At 44.6% G+C, this 22283-nt stretch overlaps 1 protein-coding gene across 1 annotated transcript in view; it reads left to right on the plus strand.

Annotated features, from left to right (window-relative positions):
• ttn.2 (titin, tandem duplicate 2) overlaps positions 1-22283 on the plus strand; it is a 254218-nt gene that overhangs the window by 181967 nt on the left and 49968 nt on the right. Inside the window, exons 166-198 of the mRNA XM_083996112.1 lie at positions 232-328; positions 1220-1516; positions 2083-2382; positions 3297-3611; positions 4441-4664; positions 5333-5483; positions 6390-6671; positions 7270-7572; positions 8510-8815; positions 9378-9659; positions 10492-10679; positions 11878-11989; positions 12107-12245; positions 12406-12569; positions 12664-12815; positions 12897-13053; positions 13169-13450; positions 13576-13875; positions 14068-14361; positions 14488-16492; positions 16576-17260; positions 17346-17610; positions 17748-18074; positions 18171-18455; positions 18565-18864; positions 18968-19270; positions 19384-19659; positions 19776-20075; positions 20182-20484; positions 20762-21064; positions 21155-21442; positions 21536-21838; positions 21978-22280. Coding sequence (XP_083852238.1) covers positions 232-328; positions 1220-1516; positions 2083-2382; positions 3297-3611; positions 4441-4664; positions 5333-5483; positions 6390-6671; positions 7270-7572; positions 8510-8815; positions 9378-9659; positions 10492-10679; positions 11878-11989; positions 12107-12245; positions 12406-12569; positions 12664-12815; positions 12897-13053; positions 13169-13450; positions 13576-13875; positions 14068-14361; positions 14488-16492; positions 16576-17260; positions 17346-17610; positions 17748-18074; positions 18171-18455; positions 18565-18864; positions 18968-19270; positions 19384-19659; positions 19776-20075; positions 20182-20484; positions 20762-21064; positions 21155-21442; positions 21536-21838; positions 21978-22280 — 10591 coding nt within the window. The remainder of the gene's footprint in view (positions 1-231; positions 329-1219; positions 1517-2082; positions 2383-3296; positions 3612-4440; positions 4665-5332; positions 5484-6389; positions 6672-7269; positions 7573-8509; positions 8816-9377; positions 9660-10491; positions 10680-11877; positions 11990-12106; positions 12246-12405; positions 12570-12663; positions 12816-12896; positions 13054-13168; positions 13451-13575; positions 13876-14067; positions 14362-14487; positions 16493-16575; positions 17261-17345; positions 17611-17747; positions 18075-18170; positions 18456-18564; positions 18865-18967; positions 19271-19383; positions 19660-19775; positions 20076-20181; positions 20485-20761; positions 21065-21154; positions 21443-21535; positions 21839-21977; positions 22281-22283) is intronic.

Below are 22283 nucleotides of genomic sequence, written 5' to 3' on the forward strand. Positions count from 1 at the left end.
AACACAAAAAACCTGCTTTCACTGGCAGATTTTTCTACTTATTTCAAGTGAAAATTTGTTTGAAACAAGTTATTTTAAGTGGAAAGAGATTAGTTTTGACTAGAAATTAGACATTTTGACAAGAAATAAGACAAATATTCTTGGAAAGATGTAGAGTTTTTGCAGTGCATCTGATACAGATGTTGTGATTTGTTCAATCAACTTGTGATGAATGATGTTGTTGGTCTGCAGGGAGGAGAGTACGAGTTCAGAGTCAAAGCCGTAAATGCTGCCGGACCCAGTCGACCCTCTGCCACTGTTGGACCAATGGTCATCAAGGATCAGACATGTGAGTGACCGGTTCCTCAGCCAATCACTGCTGTGGTCCACTGGCAGTGCTGGACAGTAACGGAGTAAATTTACTTGAGTACTGTACTTAAGTACATATCCAGAGGATTTGTACTTTACTTGAGTATTAGATTTCTTTGGTACTTATTACTCTTACTTGAATACATTTCCAAGACAAATATTAGTACTTTTACTGGAGTTAATTAGTAGTACGGCTGAAAAGTACTGGTTACTTTCAGGTCTTTTTCTAAAATCCTATTGGACACAAGCTGTGTTTGTCAGAGAAGGAAACCCTAACCCCTAAAAGCAGCACATCAGTGCAGCTGCTTTCAAAGAGTTCATTCTCACTAACAAGAGTTAAAAGCTCCTTAAAGTCATTTACAAACTATTAGAGTCATTCATTGATGTGAAGAATAAGACATTTACTCTGACTCTGACTTTGACTTAAAGTACATTTAAAAGCATGTACTTTTGGATACTTAGGTACCTTTAAAAGCAAGTACTTTTTTACTGAAACTGTAAACTGTCTATAAACTGTAAACTGTTTTCTTGTCTGTAACAACATCTCTGTCCTGGGTGAGGGATCCCTCCTCTGTTGCTCACCCTGAGCTTTCTCCTGGTTTTCCCTGTTAAAAGGGTTTTCTATGGAGTTTTTCCTCAGTGGATGTGAGGGTCTAAGGACAGAGGATGTTGTTATGATGGGATGTAAAGCCCTTTGAGACAAACTGGTGGTAAAAACGGGTTATACAAATAAAATTGCCTTGCCTTGCCCACTCTTACTCAAGTACTGGGGTGGAGTACTCTGTCCATCTCTGTCCGCTGGTTGGTGCATATGACTGCACACACAGCTTCAGCTGCAGATCAGCTTCATGAAGCGCCTCTCTTCCTTCAGGCGCCCCCACCATCGTGCTGCGTGAGTCCATGGAGGGCGAGGAGGGCTGTGACGTCAGCATCGTGGCCAAGATCAGCGGCTGTCCCTTCCCCACGCTCTCCTGGCAGAAGGCCGGCGTGGCCAAGCCCGACGAGAAGGCCGCCATCAAGTACGACCAGCACATGAACAAGCTGGTGACACACGACAAGTGCACGCTGCTGATCCAGCAGGCCAGCCGGCACGACAGCGCCATCTACAGCCTGACGGCCAGCAACAGCCTGGGCACCGTCACCAAGGACATCAAGCTGGCAGTGCTGGGTGAGACACACTAACACAACCTGTCAGCACTTCTTGATAATCTGTCATGATGATAATAATAAAGTTTATTTGAAAACAGGGACAGTGCACATTAATAACATCACTGTAAATGCGCCAGAATTAGCCAAGAGGCTGTTTTTCATCTGTAGTTCCCAGACGGATGTTAAAAAGTCCCTGAAAACTGAATATGAATATGAGAAATAAGATTAAAATTACAAAGTTATTAGCCAACGCAATCTACAAACATGCACAGCAATTAACAACTTGACAAAAGAACATACTATATAACATCAATCAGAAAACATAATTCAATACATCCCCAACACATGCAGCAGAAAGACCCATGACGCAAGACACATCACACCACAGCATGCAAAGCAGAAGCACAGACACAAACTGCATGCATGCACAATAAAAACGAGACCACAAAAAGACATGCATGCCGACACAGGCAGACAGACAACAACAAGATGGCTGCAGGTTCAGCACAGACGGACCAAATGATGATAGTCATCTAGTCATTTATCCAGTAGGTTTCCTAAATATATGTGTATATCCCCCTGCAGGACCTCCTAGCGCCCCCGTTGCACCGCTCAAATTCACTGAGGTGTTTGCGGAGAGGATCGGCCTGGCATGGAGCCCTCCCAGGGACGACGGCGGATCCAAGATCACCAACTACGTGGTGGAGAAGCGCGAGGAGAACAGGAAGTCCTGGGTCCACGTGTCCAACGACCCCAAGGAGTGTGCCTACGTGGTGACCCGTCTGACGGAGAACCACGAGTACGAGTTCAGAGTCATGGCCCAGAACAAGTTTGGAGTCGGGCCTCCGCTGGTCAGCGAGCCGGAGAAGGCCAGAAACCTTTTCAGTAAGTTCAGATCAGTGTGTCCCTCATCATCAGCTTCATGATCTAAATCAGAGGTTCTCAAACAAGGACCCTAAATTGACACAAATTAAATCACGGACCCCCATAAATACACAAATATTTGCTCTGAGACTGAAATGGTTACTTTTTTAGTCAATGTACGTTCAAATTGGGGCCAATGATGTGAATTTTTGGAAATATTGTAGAGAAATTTCTGGAAAAAAGTGGTACAATTTCTCCCAAAAAGTTTAAACATTTCTAGAAAAAAGTGGTAAAAATTTTCCAAAAGAAAAAAAAATAAGTTCTAAAAAGAATTATAGAAAAAAGTGTTAAGATTTCAAATTTTTTTTTTAAATGATCAGGGTATCCGCGGGGTCTTGAAAAGTATTAAAAGGTGATAAATCAATTTTGGGGAAATTAAGACCCTTAAAAAGTATTAAAAAGTCTTTTCACGACTTTATAAAGTCTTACATTTTGAAGGTATTTTTTCCGAATTAGCTGTCCAAGAGTTTGAGTCCTAAAAAACATTGTGAAAGTGTGTCAATTTATTCATGTTATTAAAAACCAAAGATGAACCGGTACATAAAAAAGAAAAGAAGATTGTTGTTTTTGTTTTTTGAGAGTGGAGCAATGTTTTTTTTTTTTTTTTTTTTTTTTGATAAACTTTGCCTTTGATTTATTATCCTAGCCTATTATCCTAGCCTATTTTGAATTGAGTTGTCTACAGTCTTTATCACAAACTAAAACTGTTAAGTTAAGTGTCACTGATGTAAATGGTTACAGCTTGAAGTGGCGGTGAGGTATTGAAAAATATTGAGAAGGTCTTGAAAAAGTCTTAAAAAGGTTTTAGAATTAACTTCAAGATTCCTGTATAAACCCTAAAATGTTAAAATGGATGCCTCTCTTTCGTCCTGCAGCCGTGCCGGGTCAGTGTGAGAAACCGACTGTGACTGAAGTCTGTCTGGAGTCGATGACCGTCAACTGGGACGAACCGAAGTACGACGGCGGCTCGTCCATCACCGGCTACATCGTGGAGAAGAAGGAGACCACCTCCAAGCGCTGGACCCGCGTGACTCGCGACCCGATCCGCGCTCTGCCTCTGGGCAACAACTGGGACGTGACCGGTCTGATGGCGGGCGCCATGTACCAGTTCAGAGTCAGCGCCGTCAACGCCGCCGGCAGCGGTCTGCCCAGCGTGCCCTCTGACCCCGTACTCTGCAGAGACCCCATCGGTAAGACGCAGACGATTTCACTTGGTCTTTTTATTATCAAACTCTTCCAACCCCCTTTATCCACCACTTTATTTTCCCATGATCCATTGCGTCACACCACAACGGAAGTCGGTTTTAGTAGCATTCTAGTGAGCGGCTAACTGGTAGCGTTAGCCACCGGTGTAGGTACCAAATGTGGGGGCTCCAGGCTGCCAAAACCGTTTTGACTAAATCTGATGTTTGTTAAGTCTATAAAACGAATTATTGAACAAACATTACTATTTCTGTGTGCACGTTTTTGTAATTAGTCATGGTTATCGTAGTTGTTAGCTTAGCTGCTGCTGACAGCTAACAGCAGCAGCAAACTAACATCAGGACGTCAGCTGTTAAAACCCTCCCGTTGTGGGACACGACATGAAACTACTCCAGTTAGCTCAGTCATGTTGGAACTAGGATATCCGCTGGAGAAAATGTATTTTTTTCATGGGCCGTTTATTGAGTTATTATTGACACTGCTAACGGCTAACAGCTAACGGTTAGCCCAGCTAATCTAAAATGTTTGCTCAACAATTCGTTTTATCAGAGTAGTCACAACGGTGATATAGTGATGTGAAAATGTGACATAAAGCTAAAAACTCGTCCGTATTGTTCTCATTAAAATTACGTGATGATTATAAATAAAGTCATCACGGCCGATGTCTATCAACCAGTCTATGCTGTCAACAATACAGTAACGAGTGTCATGGCGACACCCAGCATCATTCTCCGGAAAGTGGTGGATAGGAAATTGAAATAAGGCTGCATCTCTTGGACCTGGTCAGAGTATTAATCTCTGTCTGTGTGTCTGCAGCGCCTCCTGGCCCACCCACTCCAAAGGTGACAGACTGGACCAAGTCGACGGTGGAGCTGGAGTGGATCCCTCCCGTGCTGGACGGAGGATCCAAGGTCACCGGCTACATCGTGGAGTTCAAGGAGATCAACAAGGAGGAGGAGGAGAAGAAGGCTCAGAGGAGGCTGCTGCTCAGCGACGCCGACGAAGAGAAGGAGCCGGAGACTGACGAGAGCTGGGCCAAGGTAAACGGCTCTTCATCCACATTCAGGCTGCTGAATCAGTTTAGTAACAGAAATCAGAACAAATGAAAAGGAAATGAAGTGAAATGAAATTAACTTTTGAAAGAGACAGAGAAGTTTGGATGACATTTATTAAGTTAATCGCTACAATAAACCTAATAAAAGTTAAAGTCCTATTGTCAAAAATTCTTCAGAGAAAACTGATGGAGAGACCTAGAGCTGCAACAATTCATCGATTAATAAAACAATAGTTGATTATTAAATTAATCGTCGACTATTTTGATAATCTAATAATCGGTTTGAGAAGTTTTTTAAAGAAAGAATGTCCAAATTCTCTGATTTAAAGCTTCTTAAATGTGAATATTTCTGGTTTCTTTGTTCCTTTATGACAATAAACTGAGTCTCTCTTTGGTTTGTGGACAAAACAAGACATTTGAGGACGTCATCATGTGGTTTGAGAAACACTGAACGATGTTTTTCAACATTTTTTAACATTTTATTGACCGAACAACTAATCAATTAATCGTTTAAATAATCAACAATGAAAATAATCGTTAGTTGCAGCCCTAGGGAGGCCGATCGATATATTAAAGTTTCTGATGACCAATAACAATCCTCTCCACCAGCAAAGCTCCTGATTGGTGTTGATGATTTTCCTCCTCTGTCTCCAGGCAAAGGACACAGAGATCAGAGGAACTAAGTTTGTGGTGGACGGACTGAAGGACGGCGGTCTGTACCGCTTCAGAGTCCGAGCTGTGAACGCCGCTGGAGTGGGAGAGCCCGGCCTGGTGACGGAGCTCATCGAGATCAAAGACAGAACAAGTACGACTGATTTTTTTTATTTTATTTTATTTTATTTATGTATTTATTTAAAAAGGACAGCGTGCAGTGACATTAATTATTGAGAAAAAAAGATGGCTGAACCAGATTTAGCAGAGCCGCTAATTTCCATCTGTAGTCCTCTGGGGAAATGGGGTAACATGGGGTACTAAATAAATATAACAAGGATTTTGACAGACAAAAGATTGCGACAAACATGGCAATTAGAAATACTACGTAAGTACATAACAACATGACAGTTTGAAAGCCTACCTGAAGTGCGCTAAGATGTTTGTAAGTAATTAAATGAGTAAAGTATTCAAGTGAAATAAATAAGTAATCAAGTGCATGAGTTTTACATAAAGTGCAGAATATTCAAGTACTCAAATATTCAAGTATATTCAAGTGATCCACCGAACGAAGCAGAAAGTGTTTCAGATGATCAAACCTTGAGAACATTTCCACTGCAAATACTCAAAATCTTTCCAAGAATATTTGTCTTATTTCTTGTCAAAATGTCTCATTTCTAGTCAAAACTAATCTCTTTCCACTTTAAATAAGACTCATCAACTAAAAATGAAATTGTTTTTAGATCATTTTCACTTGTTTCAAACTAATTTTCACTTGAAATAAGTAGAAAAATCTGCCAGTGAAAGCAAGTTTTTTGTGCTTGTAATAAGAAAGAAAAACTTGCTCCACTGTCAGATTTTTCTACTTATTTCAAGTGAAAATAGACTTGAAAGAAGTAAAAAGTGTCTAAAAACAAGCTACTTTTTAATGTGATGAGTCTTATTTTAAGTAGAATGAGATTTGTTTTGACTAGAAATAAGACAAATATTCTTGGTAAGATTTTGAGTTTTTGCAGTGTCATTGACAACAAATAACAAAATTGTCGCTCTCTCAAACCAGTTCCTCCTGAGATGGACTTGGATGCCTCTGTGAAGGAGAAGATCGTGGTCCACGCCGGTGCCACCATCCGCATCATCGCCTACGTATCCGGTAAACCGGCGCCTCAGATCACCTGGTGCCGAGACGACGGCGAGGTGCCCAAAGAGGCCGTGGTGGAGAAGACGGGCATCTCCAACTCGCTGGTCATCAAGAACTGCAGGCGCCAGCACCAGGGCATCTACACGCTGAGCGCCAAGAATGAAGGTGGAGAGAGGAAGAAGGCCGTCATCGTCGAGGTCCTGGGTGAGTCAGCCCGTCTAAAGTCAGAGAGGAACCTGTAGAAATATTAGGGGTGGGAGAAAAAATCGAATCACATAAATATCGTGATATATTTTTTGACGATTTTTAAATCGATTTTTTTTTTTTCAAAAATCGATTTTTTTTTTTTCAAAAATCTTATTTTTTTATTTTATTTTATTTTATTTTTATTTTATTTATTTTTTTTGAGGGGGGAATTTTTAAAAAAAATATTGTGCAATGTGCATTTGTTAGCCTTTTTTACATACAGAGAGTACAGGTTTTGACTTTATAATGGAGTATGTTAATTTATAGGCTCCTACAGTATTTGTGTGCAGATAAATGTTAAAAAAGCAGACTAAAAATCGAGAGAATCGGCAATATTGTAGAATCGCAATTTAAATCCATCCAAAAAATCGTAGAAGAATCGAATCGGGAGAAAAGCATATCGTCCCAGCCCTAAGAAATGTGTATAGCATACCACCTGAAATGTGATCTCTTCGCCCAGTTGCATTAGAAAGGGTTAAAAGGGTGGGAGCCCCCAGGCCTCCTGATTCCCTCTCTCCTCATACAGTTTTACATTCTCCTCTGCATCTCCCTCCAGATGTCCCCGGACCGGTTGGTCTTCCCTTCGCCGGCGAGAATCTGACCACTGATTCCTGCAAGCTGACCTGGTACTCCCCCGAGGACGACGGCGGCTCCACCGTCACCAACTACATCATCGAGAAGAGGGAGTCAGACCGCATGGGCTGGACCTCCGTGTCCTACACGGTGACGAGGAACAACGCTGTGGTTCAGGGACTCCTCGACGGCAAGGGCTACTTCTTCAGAATCGCCGCAGAGAACATCATCGGCATGGGACCGTTCATCGAGACCGACAAGATGGTCCTCATCAAGGACCCCATCTGTAAGATATTTAAAACACATCTTTTTTTTCTTTTCTTTTTTTAAATTTTCCAATAAACAAACAATTAACAATGACAGACATTCCCTCCACACTCTACAGGGTTACACTGCAAAAACTCAAATATCTTACCAAGAATATTTGTCTTATTTCTAGTCAAAACAAACCGCATTCTACTTAAAATAAGAAACATCACATAAAAAGTAGCTTGTTTCTAGACAGTTTTTACTTCTTTCAAGCAGATTTTCACTTGAAATAAGTAGAAAAATCTGATAGTGGAGCAAGTTTTTCTTTCTTATTACAAACACAAAAAACTTGCTTTCACTGGCAGATTTTTCTGCACATTTCAAGTGAATATTTGTTTGAAACAAGTGAAAATTATCCCAAAACAAGTACATTTTTAGGTGATGAGTCTTATTTTAAGTGGAAAGAGATTAGTTTTGAGTAGAAATTAGACATTTTAACAAGAAAAAGGACTAATATTCTTGGAAAGATTTTGAGTATTTGCAGTGTATAAAAGGGGAGAAAAAAAAAACGAAGATAAAAAGTAAAACAAAAAAGAAGAAAACAGAATAGCCATATACATATACGCACACAAACATACACATCAACACATCTATGCATGTGCACGTACACATACATACACACATATGCCGACATAAACATATACTGTACATAACAAAGTAAGATAAATTACAACTAAGGGGAAAAAAAACAAAGAAAAAAACAAAATAAATATACAAGCAAACACACATAGAAGGCAAAAACACTACATGTCGGGGATGATCGGAAACATCAGGAAAAAAAGAGCAAGATAAACATGTCAATGAATAAACAAAACACAGTAGTGGTGGTCAACTAAAACACATCATACCATCATCAACAATGTAAGAATATTCCTCCAGTATGCGTCACGTTTGACTCTGTGTCTCTTTCTCAGCCGTCCCAGAGCGTCCAGAGGATCTCATCATTACTGCTGTCAACAAGGAATCCATCTCCGTTGCCTGGAGACCTCCCAAATACGACGGCGGTGCAGAGGTGACCGCGTACATCCTCGAGTCTCGCATGGTCGGTCGAGACAACTTCACACGTGTAGCCGGTGAGGAGAAGCTGATGGACAGGAAGTTCACACTGACTGGCCTGAAGGAGGGCTCCAGCCATGAGTTCAGAGTCTCTGCTGTCAACCAGGTGGGACAGGGAAAACCGTCCTTCGCCACCAAACCAGTGCAGTGCAAGGACGAGCTTGGTGAGTGAAGCTTCATGACGTGGTCACGTTTTTACATTGATGGCTATTGGCTTACACTGCAAAAACCCAAAATCTTTACAAGAACATTTGTCTTATTTCTTGTCAAAATGTCTCATTTCTAGTCAAAACTAATCTCTTTTCACTTAAAATAAGACTCATCACCTAAAAATGAACTTGTTTTTAGATCATTTTCACTTGTTTCAAACAAATTTTCACTTGAAATAAGTAGAAAAATCTGCCAGTGAAAGCAAGTTTTTTGTGTTTGTAATAAGACAGAAAAACTTGCTCTACTATCAGATTTTTCTACTTATTTCAAGTAAAAAAAATGCTTGAAAGAAGTTAAAAGTGTCTAAAAACAAGCTGCTTTTAATGTGATGAGTCTTATTTCAAGTAGAATGAGACATTTTCACTAGAAATAAGACAAATATTCTTGGTACGATTTTGAGTTTTTGCAGTGTAGAAACAACAACAACTTCTCCCAACCTCACATGGTTAGGGTTATGTGAAACATACGTCAGCTATTGCAAGCATGTTTACAAATTTGTCCCCCCCAATTCCTCAGAACCACCTGTGCTGGACCTGGACTTCAGGGACAAGATGATGGTGAAGGTCGGAGACAGCTGCACGCTGTCGGGACGCTTCAGTGGCAAACCAGCGCCGGCCATCACTTGGAAGAAGAACGACGAAGAGCTGAAGGCGGACGAGGAGATCAGCCTCCACAGCACCGCCCGCCATCTCAGCCTCAGCATCAGCAAGGCCAAGAGAGAGCACAGCGGCTGCTACAGCGTCAACCTGGAGAACTCTGCCGGAGCTCGCACAGGAATCTGCAACATCACTGTGGTCGGTGAGTCGCTGCTCTAGGTGATGTGCTGTTGGCTCAAACATCCGTCTGTGTGATGTCGCGCCTGTCCGACTGTCACACGGCGTGTCCGGGTCCTAAAATAGAAAAGTGCAGAAATATTCCAACCAGACAGAATGTTGGAGATGTTGTGGAAGCAAAGAGGTGAATCACTATCATATATTCTGGTGTTGCCCTGTTGTGACCCCATTTTGGTTGCGAGTACATCAAATTCTTGAGACTGTGTTTTCAACAAAAATAACTTTTTGCTTTAATTTGTTATATTTGATGGATCTAGAGGAACTGGAATGGAGGAACAAAGATAGATATTTACTGAGAATATTACTGGTGGCTTGTAAGAAATCAATAATGAAGAAATGGCTGAAGAGGGAGGCACCTAGTGTAGATGAATGGATTGATATTGTGTACAGCATCTATGTAATGGAAAGAATTACTTTTAATTTAAGAACACAAAAAGAGGTATTTATTGATAATTGGCAAAAATGGATTACATATGTCTCTACCATAAAACCGGACTTCAGGTAATCTCAGACTGGATTATCAGAATATTTTTATGTATTTACTTTTTTTTTTTTTCTCGATTTCTGGACTGGAGGTGTTTACCAGTCCCCTTATGTACGCTTTTACTTTCCCCTTGATACTTTTGTACACTTTTATAGGTCTTCATGTTGATTGTTTGATTGTTTGTTTTTTTACATGTAAAATCAAAACCAATAAAAAGTAAATGACAAAAAAAAAGAAAAAAGAAATGTGCAGAAATTAGAAAGTGTCTTTTAATGAACCCTGGGTGACCTGTATGAATTCTTCTTCCTGTCAGACCGTCCTCAGCCTCCCGAGGGCCCTGTGGTCTTCAACGAGGTCTACAGGAACTACATGGTGATCTCCTGGAACCCTCCTCTGGATGACGGAGGCTGCGCCATCTCCAACTACATCATTGAGAAGAGAGACACCAACAGAGACCTGTGGATGCCCGTCACCTCCTCCTGCACCAGGACCTCCTGCAGGGTGAGCAGTGCAAAAACTCAAAATCTCTCCAAGAATATTTGTCTTATTTCTTGTCCAAATGTCTCATTTCTAGTCAAAACTAATCTCTTCCAACTTTAAATAAGACTCATCACTTAAAAATGAACTTGTTTTTAGATCATTTTCACTTGTTTCAAACAAATTTTCACTTGAAATAAGTAGAAAAATCTGCCAGTGAAAGCAAGTTTTTTGTGTTTGTAATAAGAAAGAAAAACTGGGGCGGTGTTTAGCTTGGTTGGTAGAGCACCCGCCCCATGTGTTGAGGCAGTAGTCCTCGCTGCAGGCGGCCCCGGTTCGAGTCCTGTGTCGGACGGCCCTATCCTGCATGTCATTCCCCCCATCTCTGCCTCCCATTTCCTGTCACACTCTCAACTGTCCTATCGAATAAAGGCATGAAAAGCCCAAAAAATATATACTTTCCAAAAAAAAGAAAGAAAAACTTGCTCCACTATCAGATTTTTCTACTTATTTCAAGTAGTATACTTGAAAGAAGTAAAACGTGTCTAAAAACAAGCTGCTTTTTAATGTGATGAGTCTTATTTTAAGTAGAATGAGATTTGTTTTGACTAGAAATTACATTTTGACTAGAAATAAGACAAGTATTCTTGGTAAGATTTTGGTTTTTGCAGTGAGGAGAAGATAGTTTAACTAGAGGAATTATTTGTCACCTTAAGACTAAGATATGTTTCCAAAACCAGGGAGGTCAAGTTCATTATGTGTGTTATGATAAACACTTGGGTCCCAGGTAGGGCTGGGTACCGAACTTGGGTTCGAGTCAAAACATGCCTCGTCTTTCGGTGCCAAGTTTCGGTACCTTTCTGGTACCGGTTCTGGTACTGGTTCTGGTTCTGGTACTGGTACCGGTTCTGGTAAAAAAAACAGGGTGGCTCATTATCCATAAATATCTACATGGATTATCCATACAAACTGATTTTAGGTCTAAAAGTAGTTTAAAAAAAAAAAACCCAACAAGCACTATATATATATTTATATACAAATACGTGGGAATAAAAGGTACAGATAGGGCATTGAGTGACTGTATTTTATTGTTGAACAGGATTCCAACTCTGTATCATACATGCAGTAGTGTTGTTACAGTACGAGTGTCAGCTGTACTGAGGGGGCCGTGTGTGTCAAATACAAGCAGCTGAACAAGAACCTTGTGCTTTTCCTGCTTCAGGTGCCAAAGCTGATTGAAGGTCGTGATTACATCATCAGGATCATGGCTCAGAACATCTATGGCATCAGCGACCCCCTCCTGTCTGCAGAGACCAAGGCCATAGATGTCTTCAGTAAGTCCTGACAAATCCCTTGGCAGACCATTCAGTGATGTTCATACATCTCTGTGTGAAAGATGAAGTATCCCACAGTCTCTGATCAGTGTGTGTGTGTGTGTGATTCCAACACAGAGGTGCCCGACGCTCCCAAACAGCCCACAGTGAAGGAGGTTTACCACGACTCTGCCCTCATCAGCTGGGAACCACCTGCTGATGGAGGAAAACCAATCACAGGCTACATTGTGGAGAGGAAGGAGACCATGGCCAACAGGTGAGTCACATCTGGAAACAAGGTGGAATGGCAAAGTGAAATTGCAATGTGGAGAAAAAGTGGTTGAAAACATTCCAGCCTTTGCCATACTCCCCATGAACTCTATAAAATACTGAGCATGTTTCTCGTGGACTAACAGAGGAACTGTTTCTGCCTCCAGGTGGGTTCGATGCAACACAGAGAGAATCTTCCCTAAGGTGGAGTACTGGGTGACAGAGCTGTTGAAAGGTTGCGAGTTTGAGTTCAGAGTCAGCGCTGAGAATGTTGTGGGAGCAGGAGACCCAAGCCCACCGTCCAAACCTGTCTTCGCCAAAGACCCCATAGGTACAGTATGTTCACCTTTCACAGCAATGGTGCATTTTATTGATGTTACCAGACAAATGAACTCTAAGAAGTCCTTCCCGTCTTTATTTTGCAGTGAAACCCAGTCCACCGGTGAACCTTAAAGCCATTGACAACACTAAGGAGTCAGTGAGTCTGACCTGGGAGCCACCCAAAGACACTGGAAGAGGAAAGATCTTCGGATACCTGCTGGAGTTCCAGAAGGCTGGGGATGAGGAGTGGCAGAAGGTGAGTTGGGGTTCACTACTTTTATTGGCTCTTTGACCTTTGAACTGCACCTTCTAAATCTTTTTCTTCTGCTGTCTTCAGGTGAACCAGACTCCAGACTCCTGTCAGGAGACCAAGTTTAAGGTGATCAACTTGGATGACGGCGCTCTTTACCGCTTCAGAGTCATGGCTGTCAATGCTGCTGGAGAGTCTGACCCGGCTAACATTAGAGAGCCAGTCAGAGCCCAGGACAGACTTGGTAAGTTGTTGCTTGACTGTCAGTCATGATATTACAATGATAACAGACTAGTCATTCATTCTTACAAATTCACTGATTAATGCCTCCCATGTTCTTCACCCTTTCACAACCTCAGAGCCCCCAGAGTTAATCCTGGATGCTGGAATGACCCGAGAGGTGAAGGCCATGGCTGGGACTCACATCACCCTGATGGCCACCATTAAAGGTATCCCGTTCCCCACGGTTACCTGGAAGAAGAACGATGCCGAGGTTCCCACAAGGGCCGACATTGAGACCAACCAGGCAGGCACTAAGCTGGAGATGAGGTTCTGCAACCGTGGAGACTGTGGAGACTATACCCTAACTGTGGAGAACCCATCTGGATCCAAGACCGTCACCTGCACTGTGCTGGTTCTCGGTAAGAGCTGCACAAGATATAAATTCAAGCTTGAATGGATTTCATTAACTTTTACCAGCTAATGTATATGAGCATAATTATTCCCGTCTGTGATTGATATGATGTATTTGTGATGATATCTTCAGACAAACCTGGTCCCATCCAGCACCTGCGGGTGTCTGACATCAGGAGCGACTCTGCCTACCTGTCTTGGAAGGACCCAGAAGACAATGGCGGTACTCGCATCACAAACTTTGTAGTGGAGAAGAAGGATTCATCATCCACTCAGTGGGTCCCCGTCTGCTCCACATCCAAGAAACGCAGCATGATGCTGAAGCACTTGATGGAGGGCACATCCTACTCATTCAGAGTCGCCGCTGAGAACCAGTATGGCCGCAGTGAATATGTGGAGACACCAAAAGCCATCAAAGCAATGAACCCACTCTGTGAGTAACAGAACAATCAACACTTAATCAGCAGATTGTGATTTATTCTGTAGAGGGAAACACTGCAGGTTACTACACAGAGCTTACAATTTCTATAGATTTTTCTAGGAGAAACTGGTCTTTCAGTGTACATGACTAGTTTTTGCAATGGGAGTCAAAACTCTGTTTTTCAACCCTAAATTCTTGTTTCAGTCCCTCCTGGTCCTCCCAAAGACCTGCATCATGTCGACGTGGACAAGACTGAGGTGTGGTTGGTCTGGAACTGGCCTGACCGCAATGGAGGAAGTGATATCACAGGCTTCCTGGTGGAGTATCAGGAAGAGGGAGTGAAGGAGTGGGATGAGTGGAAGACTGTCAGCATCCCAGAGAGTCACGTGACCGGCCTGGAGGAAGGAAAGACCTACCGCTTCAGAGTGAGGGCCGAGAACGCCATCGGCCTCAGCAGACCTGACACCACTGTGCCAATCCTCTGCCAGGAGAAACTGGGTGAGATATGAGACCAAAACCACAATAACAGTTTTGTGTTGGATGAAGTAGAATTTGTTTAAGAGGTTTTTCACAGTTGAATACATTTGTAGATATGAGATGACCCCCTCCTCTGCTTGTCCACAGTGCCCCCAGTTGTGGAGGTGGATGTTAGGCTGATTGAAGGCATCATTGTGAAGGCTGGCACCACCATCCGGCTGCCAGCTATCATGAGAGGAATCCCCATTCCCACCGCCAAGTGGTCCATTGAAGGAGAGGAAATTGTCAGCGAGGGCAATGTTAAGATTGACACTGATAACTTCTCCACTGTGCTCAGCATTAATGAATGCACTAGGAACCACACAGGAATCTACTTGCTCACTGTGTCCAACCCAGCTGGAAGCAAGACGGTGGCCTTGAATGTTACTGTTCTGGATGTTCCCGCAGCTCCCATCGGACCCGCCAACATCCTGGAGGTCACCCCAGACTCCATGATGATTGAGTGGCGTCCTCCCAAGGATGATGGTGGCAGCCCCATCACCAACTACATTGTTGAAAAGAGAGAGTCCACCAAGGAGACCTGGGGAGGTGTGAGCTCCGGCAGCCTCGCCACCCAGCTCAAGATCACACGCCTACAGAGGGGAGCAGAGTACATTGTTCGCATTCGTGCTGAGAACAAGATGGGCATCGGTGCTCCTCTGGAGAGCAAACCCACTGTGGCTGAGCACACCTTCATGCCACCCAGCCCTCCTGGTAAGCCTCAGACATCAGATCTCTCAGAGGATGCTGTGACAGTTGGCTGGACCATGCCTCTAAGTGATGGTGGCAGCCAGATCACCGGCTATATCATTGAGCGCAGACACAAGGGAGGAAAGTGGATTCGTGTCAATAAGAAACCATGCAAGGACCTGAGGTACAGAGTCCTTGGTCTGTTTGAGGGAAGCGAGTATGAATTTAGAGTGTTTGCTGAGAATATTGCTGGCTACAGTGGTCCCTCTCCCATCTCTGACCCCTGCAAGCCCTGCAGGCCCATCACTGTGCCCGGTCCCCCTGTCAACCCCAGAGTTAAAGATTACAGCAAGACCACAGCTGACCTGGTGTGGATCAAACCCAATAAGGACGGAGGCAGCCCTATCCTTGGCTACACTGTGGAAATGAAGAAAGCAGATACTGAAGAATGGAAAAAAGTGAACCTGGATGACTTTATCAAGCAGGGTGCCTACACGGTGAAGGGTCTGGAGGAGGGCGTTACCTACAAATTCAGAGTTCATGCTACAAACATGATTGGAGATGGAGAGGCCAGAGAAATCCCAGAGTCAGTCACTGCTCAGGATATCCTCATCCCTCCAGAGATTGAGATGGAGGTCACGTGTCGGGAGCACGTCACTGTGCGTGCCGGACACAACATCAACATCATTGGGTACATTAAGGCCCGCCCTGACCCTGAAGTGCTTTGGTCAAAGGAGGAGGTGGTCCTTGAGAACAGCAAACGTATCACCATTGTTCAGAACCTGCCTGTAGCCCACCTGAAGATCAAAGAGGCCACAAGAGCTGACTATGGCAAATACATTCTCAAGGCTTCCAATGAGGGTGGAGAGGCTTCCTGCACCATCACAGTCAATGTGCTGGACCGACCCAGCCACTGCCAGAACCTGGCTATTACCTACGCAACCAGAGATTCATGCATGGTCAACTGGGAGGCCCCTAAGGACAATGGTGGATCTGAGATCACCAACTACATTGTGGAGTGTCGTGAGCCTAGCGTTAGCATGTGGTCCATGATCTCCTCACACTGCACCAATCGCAAAATCAAGGCCAAGTTGATGGAGGGCCATGAGTACTTGTTCCGCGTCTGTGCTGTGAACAAGATAGGGCCAGGACCCTCTGTGGAGACCAGGACCCCTCTGATGGCAATCGATCCCATCGAGAATCCTGGTGAGCCTGAAAAGTTCAGAGCTACAGATGTTGGTAAGAACCACGTCTATTTGAGGTGGAGAAAGCCTGACTACGATGGTGGCAGTCCCAACCTCTCGTACAACCTTGAGTGCAAGGTTAAAGATGCTGAGGAGTGGGAGAAACTCAACACCGGCATCCTCACAGACACCTTCTTCCTGGCAGACAAGTGTGTTGAGAACCAAACATACAACTTCAGGTAGGTCATTTTGTTTATGCTGCTTGTGTTGCAGGGTCCCTTTTTCAGTATGTATTTACAGTCTAATGTGATTTATTTTGCAGGGTGCAGACTGTCAATGAAGGAGGTGAAAGTGCCTGGGTAAAGCTTGATGTTCTGGTGAAAGAGGAGCTCCAGAAGCCTGTCATTGACCTGAAACTGTCTGGAACTCTGACAGTGAAGGCTGGTGAGTCAGTCAGGATAGAAGCTGGCCTTAGAGGAAAGCCCCAGCCTGAGGTCAAATGGATAAAAGACAAGGCTGTTGGAGACAATCCCAGAATCAGCTATGAGACCGGCACAGACTACTCCAAATTCCTCCTGACCAAGTCCAGACGCACTGACACTGGAAAGTACATCATCACAGCCACCAATGCTGCTGGCACCTTCACAGCCTACGCCAACGTTAATGTTCTGGATGTCCCTGGGCCAGTGAGGAACCTTAGGATAACTGGCATTGGAGCTGACAAATGTAGAGTGGTGTGGGATGGTCCGGAGGATGAAGGAGGATGTGAGGTGGATAGCTACATCCTGGAGAAATGTGAGACCAGGCGGATGGTCTGGTCCACATACTCAGCCTCTGTGGTCACACCATACTGCAACGTCACTCGCCTTGTAGAGAACAACGAGTACATCTTCAGAGTAAGGGCAGAGAACAAAATGGGAACTGGCCCCCCCATGGAGAGCAAGCCTGTCACTGTCAAGACTCAGTTCAACAAACCTGGACCCCCTGATGCCCCAGAGGTCACCAAGGTATGTAAAAGAGTTGCTGCTTTTGGACCATGTTATATGCATTAGTTTCTCCGGCAATTATACTGTGAACATTTCTGTGATGCAGGTGAGTAAAGATGAGATGACAGTGGTCTGGGCTCCTCCTGAGAATGATGGAGGAAAGTCGATCACTGGTTACATCCTGGAGAGGAAAGAGAAGAGGGCGGTGCGCTGGGTGCCCTGCACCAAGAGCGCCATCTCTGAGAGACGCATGAAAGTCACCAACCTGATCCCCAACCATGAGTACCAGTTCAGGGTCAAGGCAGAGAACGAGGTTGGTCTGGGAGAGCCCAGCAAACCCTGCAGACCCGTTGCAGCCAAAGATCCAATTGGTGAGTTCATGATGTCTGTCACAGCTCAGTTTGGAAACATGGGATCTACATGTCAGCGTCATGCTTGAGATTTTCCCCTGTCTCTAATTGTGTTGTGCGATTTTTACCCATCTTTGTTTCACTGTATTTATCTGCAGAGGCCCCTGGTCCCCCTTCATACCTGAAAGTGTCTGACAGCACTAAGACCTCTATCACTCTGTCCTGGACTAAGCCTATGTATGACGGCGGTGCCCCCATAATTTGCTACAGCTTGGACTTGAGGCTGAAGAGTGAGGCAGACCCTGAGAAGCCTTCAGAGGGCTGGAAGAGGATTGACACTCATGGCCCACTGGTGCTCACAGAGTTCACCATTGGCCAGCTGGATGAGAAGCAGGAGTATGAGTTTAAGGTGTCTGCCCAGAACCAGGTGGGCTGGGGACGCCATGCTTACCTCAGGGAGGCTGTCGCCCCCAAGGAGATCCTGGGTAAGAATCAGCTAAATCCATCCAAATGAACACACTGTGTTATAAAATAGGGTTAGTGAATGTTCATGACCTTGTAATGTGTTATAATTACAACAGAGGCTCCAGAGATCGAGCTTGATGCTAGTCTGAGGAAAGGCCTGGCTGTCAGGGCCGGCTGTCCAATCAGGCTGTTTGCTGTGATCAGAGGAAGGCCAGCCCCCAAAGTCACCTGGAAGAGGATAGGTGTGGACAATGTAATCCGTCGAGGCCATGTGGACCAGGTTGACAGCATGTCCTTCCTGGTCATCCCTGAAAGCACCAGAGAGGATTCTGGGAAATACTCACTGACTCTGTCCAACTCTGCTGGAGAGAAAGCTATATTTGTTCGTGTTAAAGTGCTTGGTGAGCAACAGTTTGTCAACCTCACAGTTTCACTGTTTAAGATTCACTATAATTTTCTCTGACAAGGAAACCATGCGGTCAAACTGATTCTTCAATCTATCTTCTCTAGACACTCCTGGTCCCGTTGGTGGCCTGGAGGCAGTTGATGTCACTAAGACAACAGCTCAGCTGTCCTGGTTGCCACCAGAGAACGATGGTGGCAGTCCCATCCTCAACTACATTGTGGAAAAACGAGAAGTTGACAGGAAGACTTGGACCAAGTGCATAGAAGACCTGAAGAAGACCAGCTTCAAGGTGACCAACATGACCCCTGGTATTGAGTACTACTTCAGAGTCATGGCCTGCAACAAGTATGGCATCGGCATTCCTCAGGATTCACCCAAGTCTTACCTGGCCGTGGATCCTATCAGTGAGTCATTTCAGATGTTCAAGATATCAGCCAATGTGGCTCTGCCTGTTTTCATTTCCCTTTGTGTTTGTACTTTTTAACACCTGCTGTGTGTTGAATCCAGGTGAGCCCGACCCCCCAAAGAAGATGGATGTGTTGGAGATCACCAAGAACAGCGCCACACTTGGTTGGCTGAAGCCGCTCCGAGATGGAGGAGCCAAGATCAATGGTTATGTGGTTGACTACCAGGAGGAGGGGGCCCCTGAAGACAAGTGGACACCTTACTCTGTGGTCAAAGACCTCACTATTGTGGTGGTTGGACTCAAGGAAGGAACCAAGTATAGGTTCAGAGTGGCAGCCAGGAACTCAGTGGGAGTCAGTCTTGCCAGAGAAGCAGAGGGAGTGTTTGAGGTCAAGGATCAGCTCAGTGAGTTAACAGTTAATATAATATATACTATACTGACAGACTGATGATGATTTAAATATAAATAAGTTGTAATGACCTCACCAAACTTGTTTTTATCTTTCCTCTTCATGCAGTGGCTCCTAAGATCATCCTGCCCGACATTGTGACAGTCAGAGCAGGATCAAAGATGGTGATTGAGGCCATTGTGGCAGGTAAACCTGCTCCCTTCTGCAAGTGGAAGCAGGGTAATGAGGATGTACTGACCTCTGACCGGCTGTCTGTAATAAAGACACTGACGACCTGCACAATTATTATCAAGAACGTGAACAGGATGGACAGCGGCTACTACAGCCTGTCAGCTGAGAACAGCACCGCCAAGATCAACCAGATCCTCAGAGTCATTGTCATGGGTCAGTTTGACAGTTTGACAGACTGCACTGAAACTGCTGCTTCTAAAATGGAAAAGATTCTGATTGTACTTAAAATGTGAGTGATAAATGACAGATCATCATCTCTGACTCTGCAGATATCCCTGGACCCCCTGAGGCTCCTCTGGAGATCACAGAGCGGGACATTGACGCCTGTACGCTGCTGTGGAACTCCCCTCAGGAGGATGGTGGCAGTAACATCACCAACTACATTGTGGAGAAGTGTGATGTCAGCCAGGGTGACTGGATCACTGTGTCTGCGTCCTGCACTAAAACCAGCTTCAGAGTGCCCAAACTGACACCTGGCAAAGAGTACGGCTTTAGAGTCCGTGCTGAGAACAGATTCGGCATCTCTCAGCCCATCTACTCTGAGAAGATGATTGCCAGACATCCATTTGGTGAGTCTGAACCAAAACTGGTTAAACTTGGATTGATTGAAATGATCAAAATGATTGTTGTATGCAGCGTTATGACTCTATGTACTAACTGTTGCTTTAACTGCAGATCCTCCTAGCGAGCCCAGAAACTTGCAGATCAACAAGATCAACAAGGACTTTGTCATCCTGTCATGGGAGCGTCCCAGCAGCGATGGTGGCACCCCCATCACTGGATACTGCATTGAAAAGAAGGAGAGGAACAGCCTCCTGTGGGTTAAGGCCAATGAATCCGTGGTCAAATCCACCCAGTACACCTGCACCAACCTGATGGAGGGCCTGGAGTACACGTTCAGGGTGTCTGCACTCAACATGGCCGGACAGGGCAAACCTTGCAAACAGACTGACTTCATCACTGCCAGGACTGCTGTTGGTACGGATATGCTATTCAGCTGATCACGATAATATTCTTAAGATTTCAATGATAATTGATTTAAAGAAAAGCAGGAAAAATTTAAGGGGACTTAAAGCAAATAAAATGTTTAAAAATCAGTTATTTTCTGGGACAGTGAGTCTCAAGTTAAGATAAATGGGTCTTTATGGAGATCTTTTATTTGAATGGTCCCTGTGAGGTCACATGGTCTGTCCCATTCTCAGCTTCATTCTTCCTTGTTGCATCACTGACTCCACAAACCTTTGTTTCCACCCAGATTCACCAGGTAAACCTGAACCTATGGATGTGACCAAGAACTCTGTGTCACTGGTCTGGAGCCGTCCCAAACACGATGGTGGCAGCAAGCTGATTGGCTACTACGTAGAGTATGCAAAGCTTCCAGAGGAGGAGAAGTGGACACGCTGTAATGCCAACTGCATGAACATCCAGACAGAGAACTATGTGGTGACCGGGCTTGAGGAGGGCCAACAGTACCTGTTCAGAGTCATCGCCAAGACGGCCGTCAACGTCAGCCTTCCATCAGAGCTTTCCGACCCCATCCCTGTCATTGCAGAGAATGGTAAAACTTCACACAGCAAGGAAAACTATGACTGACAAGCACATTTTTTAACAAATGGTGATGACAAAACGTTCTTCTTCTCCTGGGCAGTTCCTCCTCGTGTGGATCTGGGCATCAACATGAAGAATCTGATTGTGGTGAAAGCCGGAGAGAATGTCTTCCTGGATGCCGAGGTGTTCGGAAAGCCACTGCCAAAGGTGAGCTGGAAGAGAGATGGTGCGCCTTTGGTCCTCACTGAAGGAATGAAGATGAGCCAGAAGAAACATGTCCACCTGCTGGAACTCTACTCCGTCACCAGGAAGGAGACAGGAGACTACACTATCAATGCTGAGAACATCAATGGCCACAAATATGCTTCCATCAAGGTCAAGGTCCTGGGTAAGTCATATATGATTTTAGTTTAGTTCTTCATCTGAGCCATTGTTTCACGTGTTCAGAAGAATAAGCTGACCTCCCTCTGTTTCTCCACAGACAAACCTGGTCCTCCAGCTTCTGTGAAAATCAGCAAAGTGTTTGCCGACCGCGTTAAGATGCGGTGGGAGCCCCCACTCGCAGACGGCGGCTCTGAGATCACCAACTATATAATTGAGAAGCGTGAGACCAGCAGGGCCAACTGGGCACTGGTTACCTCCAACATCAATGGACACATCACCGACTGCTCAGTGGAGAAGCTCATCGAAGGACACGAGTATCAGTTCAGAGTCAGTGCTGAGAACCAGTATGGAGTGGGGGATGCCATCATGACTGATGGCGTCATGGTCAAGAACCCGTATGGTACGTTCAAACCACCACAGCTGAATTTGGAAAGAGCCAACTAGAGTACAAAGAGGAAATTATCTTACCATTATTATGATAATTCTCTAACATGTCTCTGAAAGTATCTCATGTTTTGTTGTAATGTTTTCTGTTCCAGATGTTCCTGGTCCATGTGATCCACCAGTCATCACCAACATTACCAAGAACTCCATGACAGTCAGCTGGAAGGCTCCAGCCAATGATGGCAAAGCTACCATCCTGGGCTACTTGGTGGAGAAGCGTGAGGCCACTGAACTGACCTGGGCTAAAGTGAACCGCAGGCCCGTCATTGACAGGACTATCAAGGCTATTCAGCTGACCGAGGGCTCTGAGTACGAGTTCAGAGTCATCGCCTTGAACAAAGCTGGTCTGGGCAAACCCAGTGATGCATCCAATGCTGCATTAGCTGTTGATCCTGTCTGTG

This window comes from Trachurus trachurus (assembly GCF_905171665.1).
Source record: "Trachurus trachurus genome assembly, chromosome: 21".
NCBI classification, from domain to species: domain Eukaryota; kingdom Metazoa; phylum Chordata; class Actinopteri; order Carangiformes; family Carangidae; genus Trachurus; species Trachurus trachurus.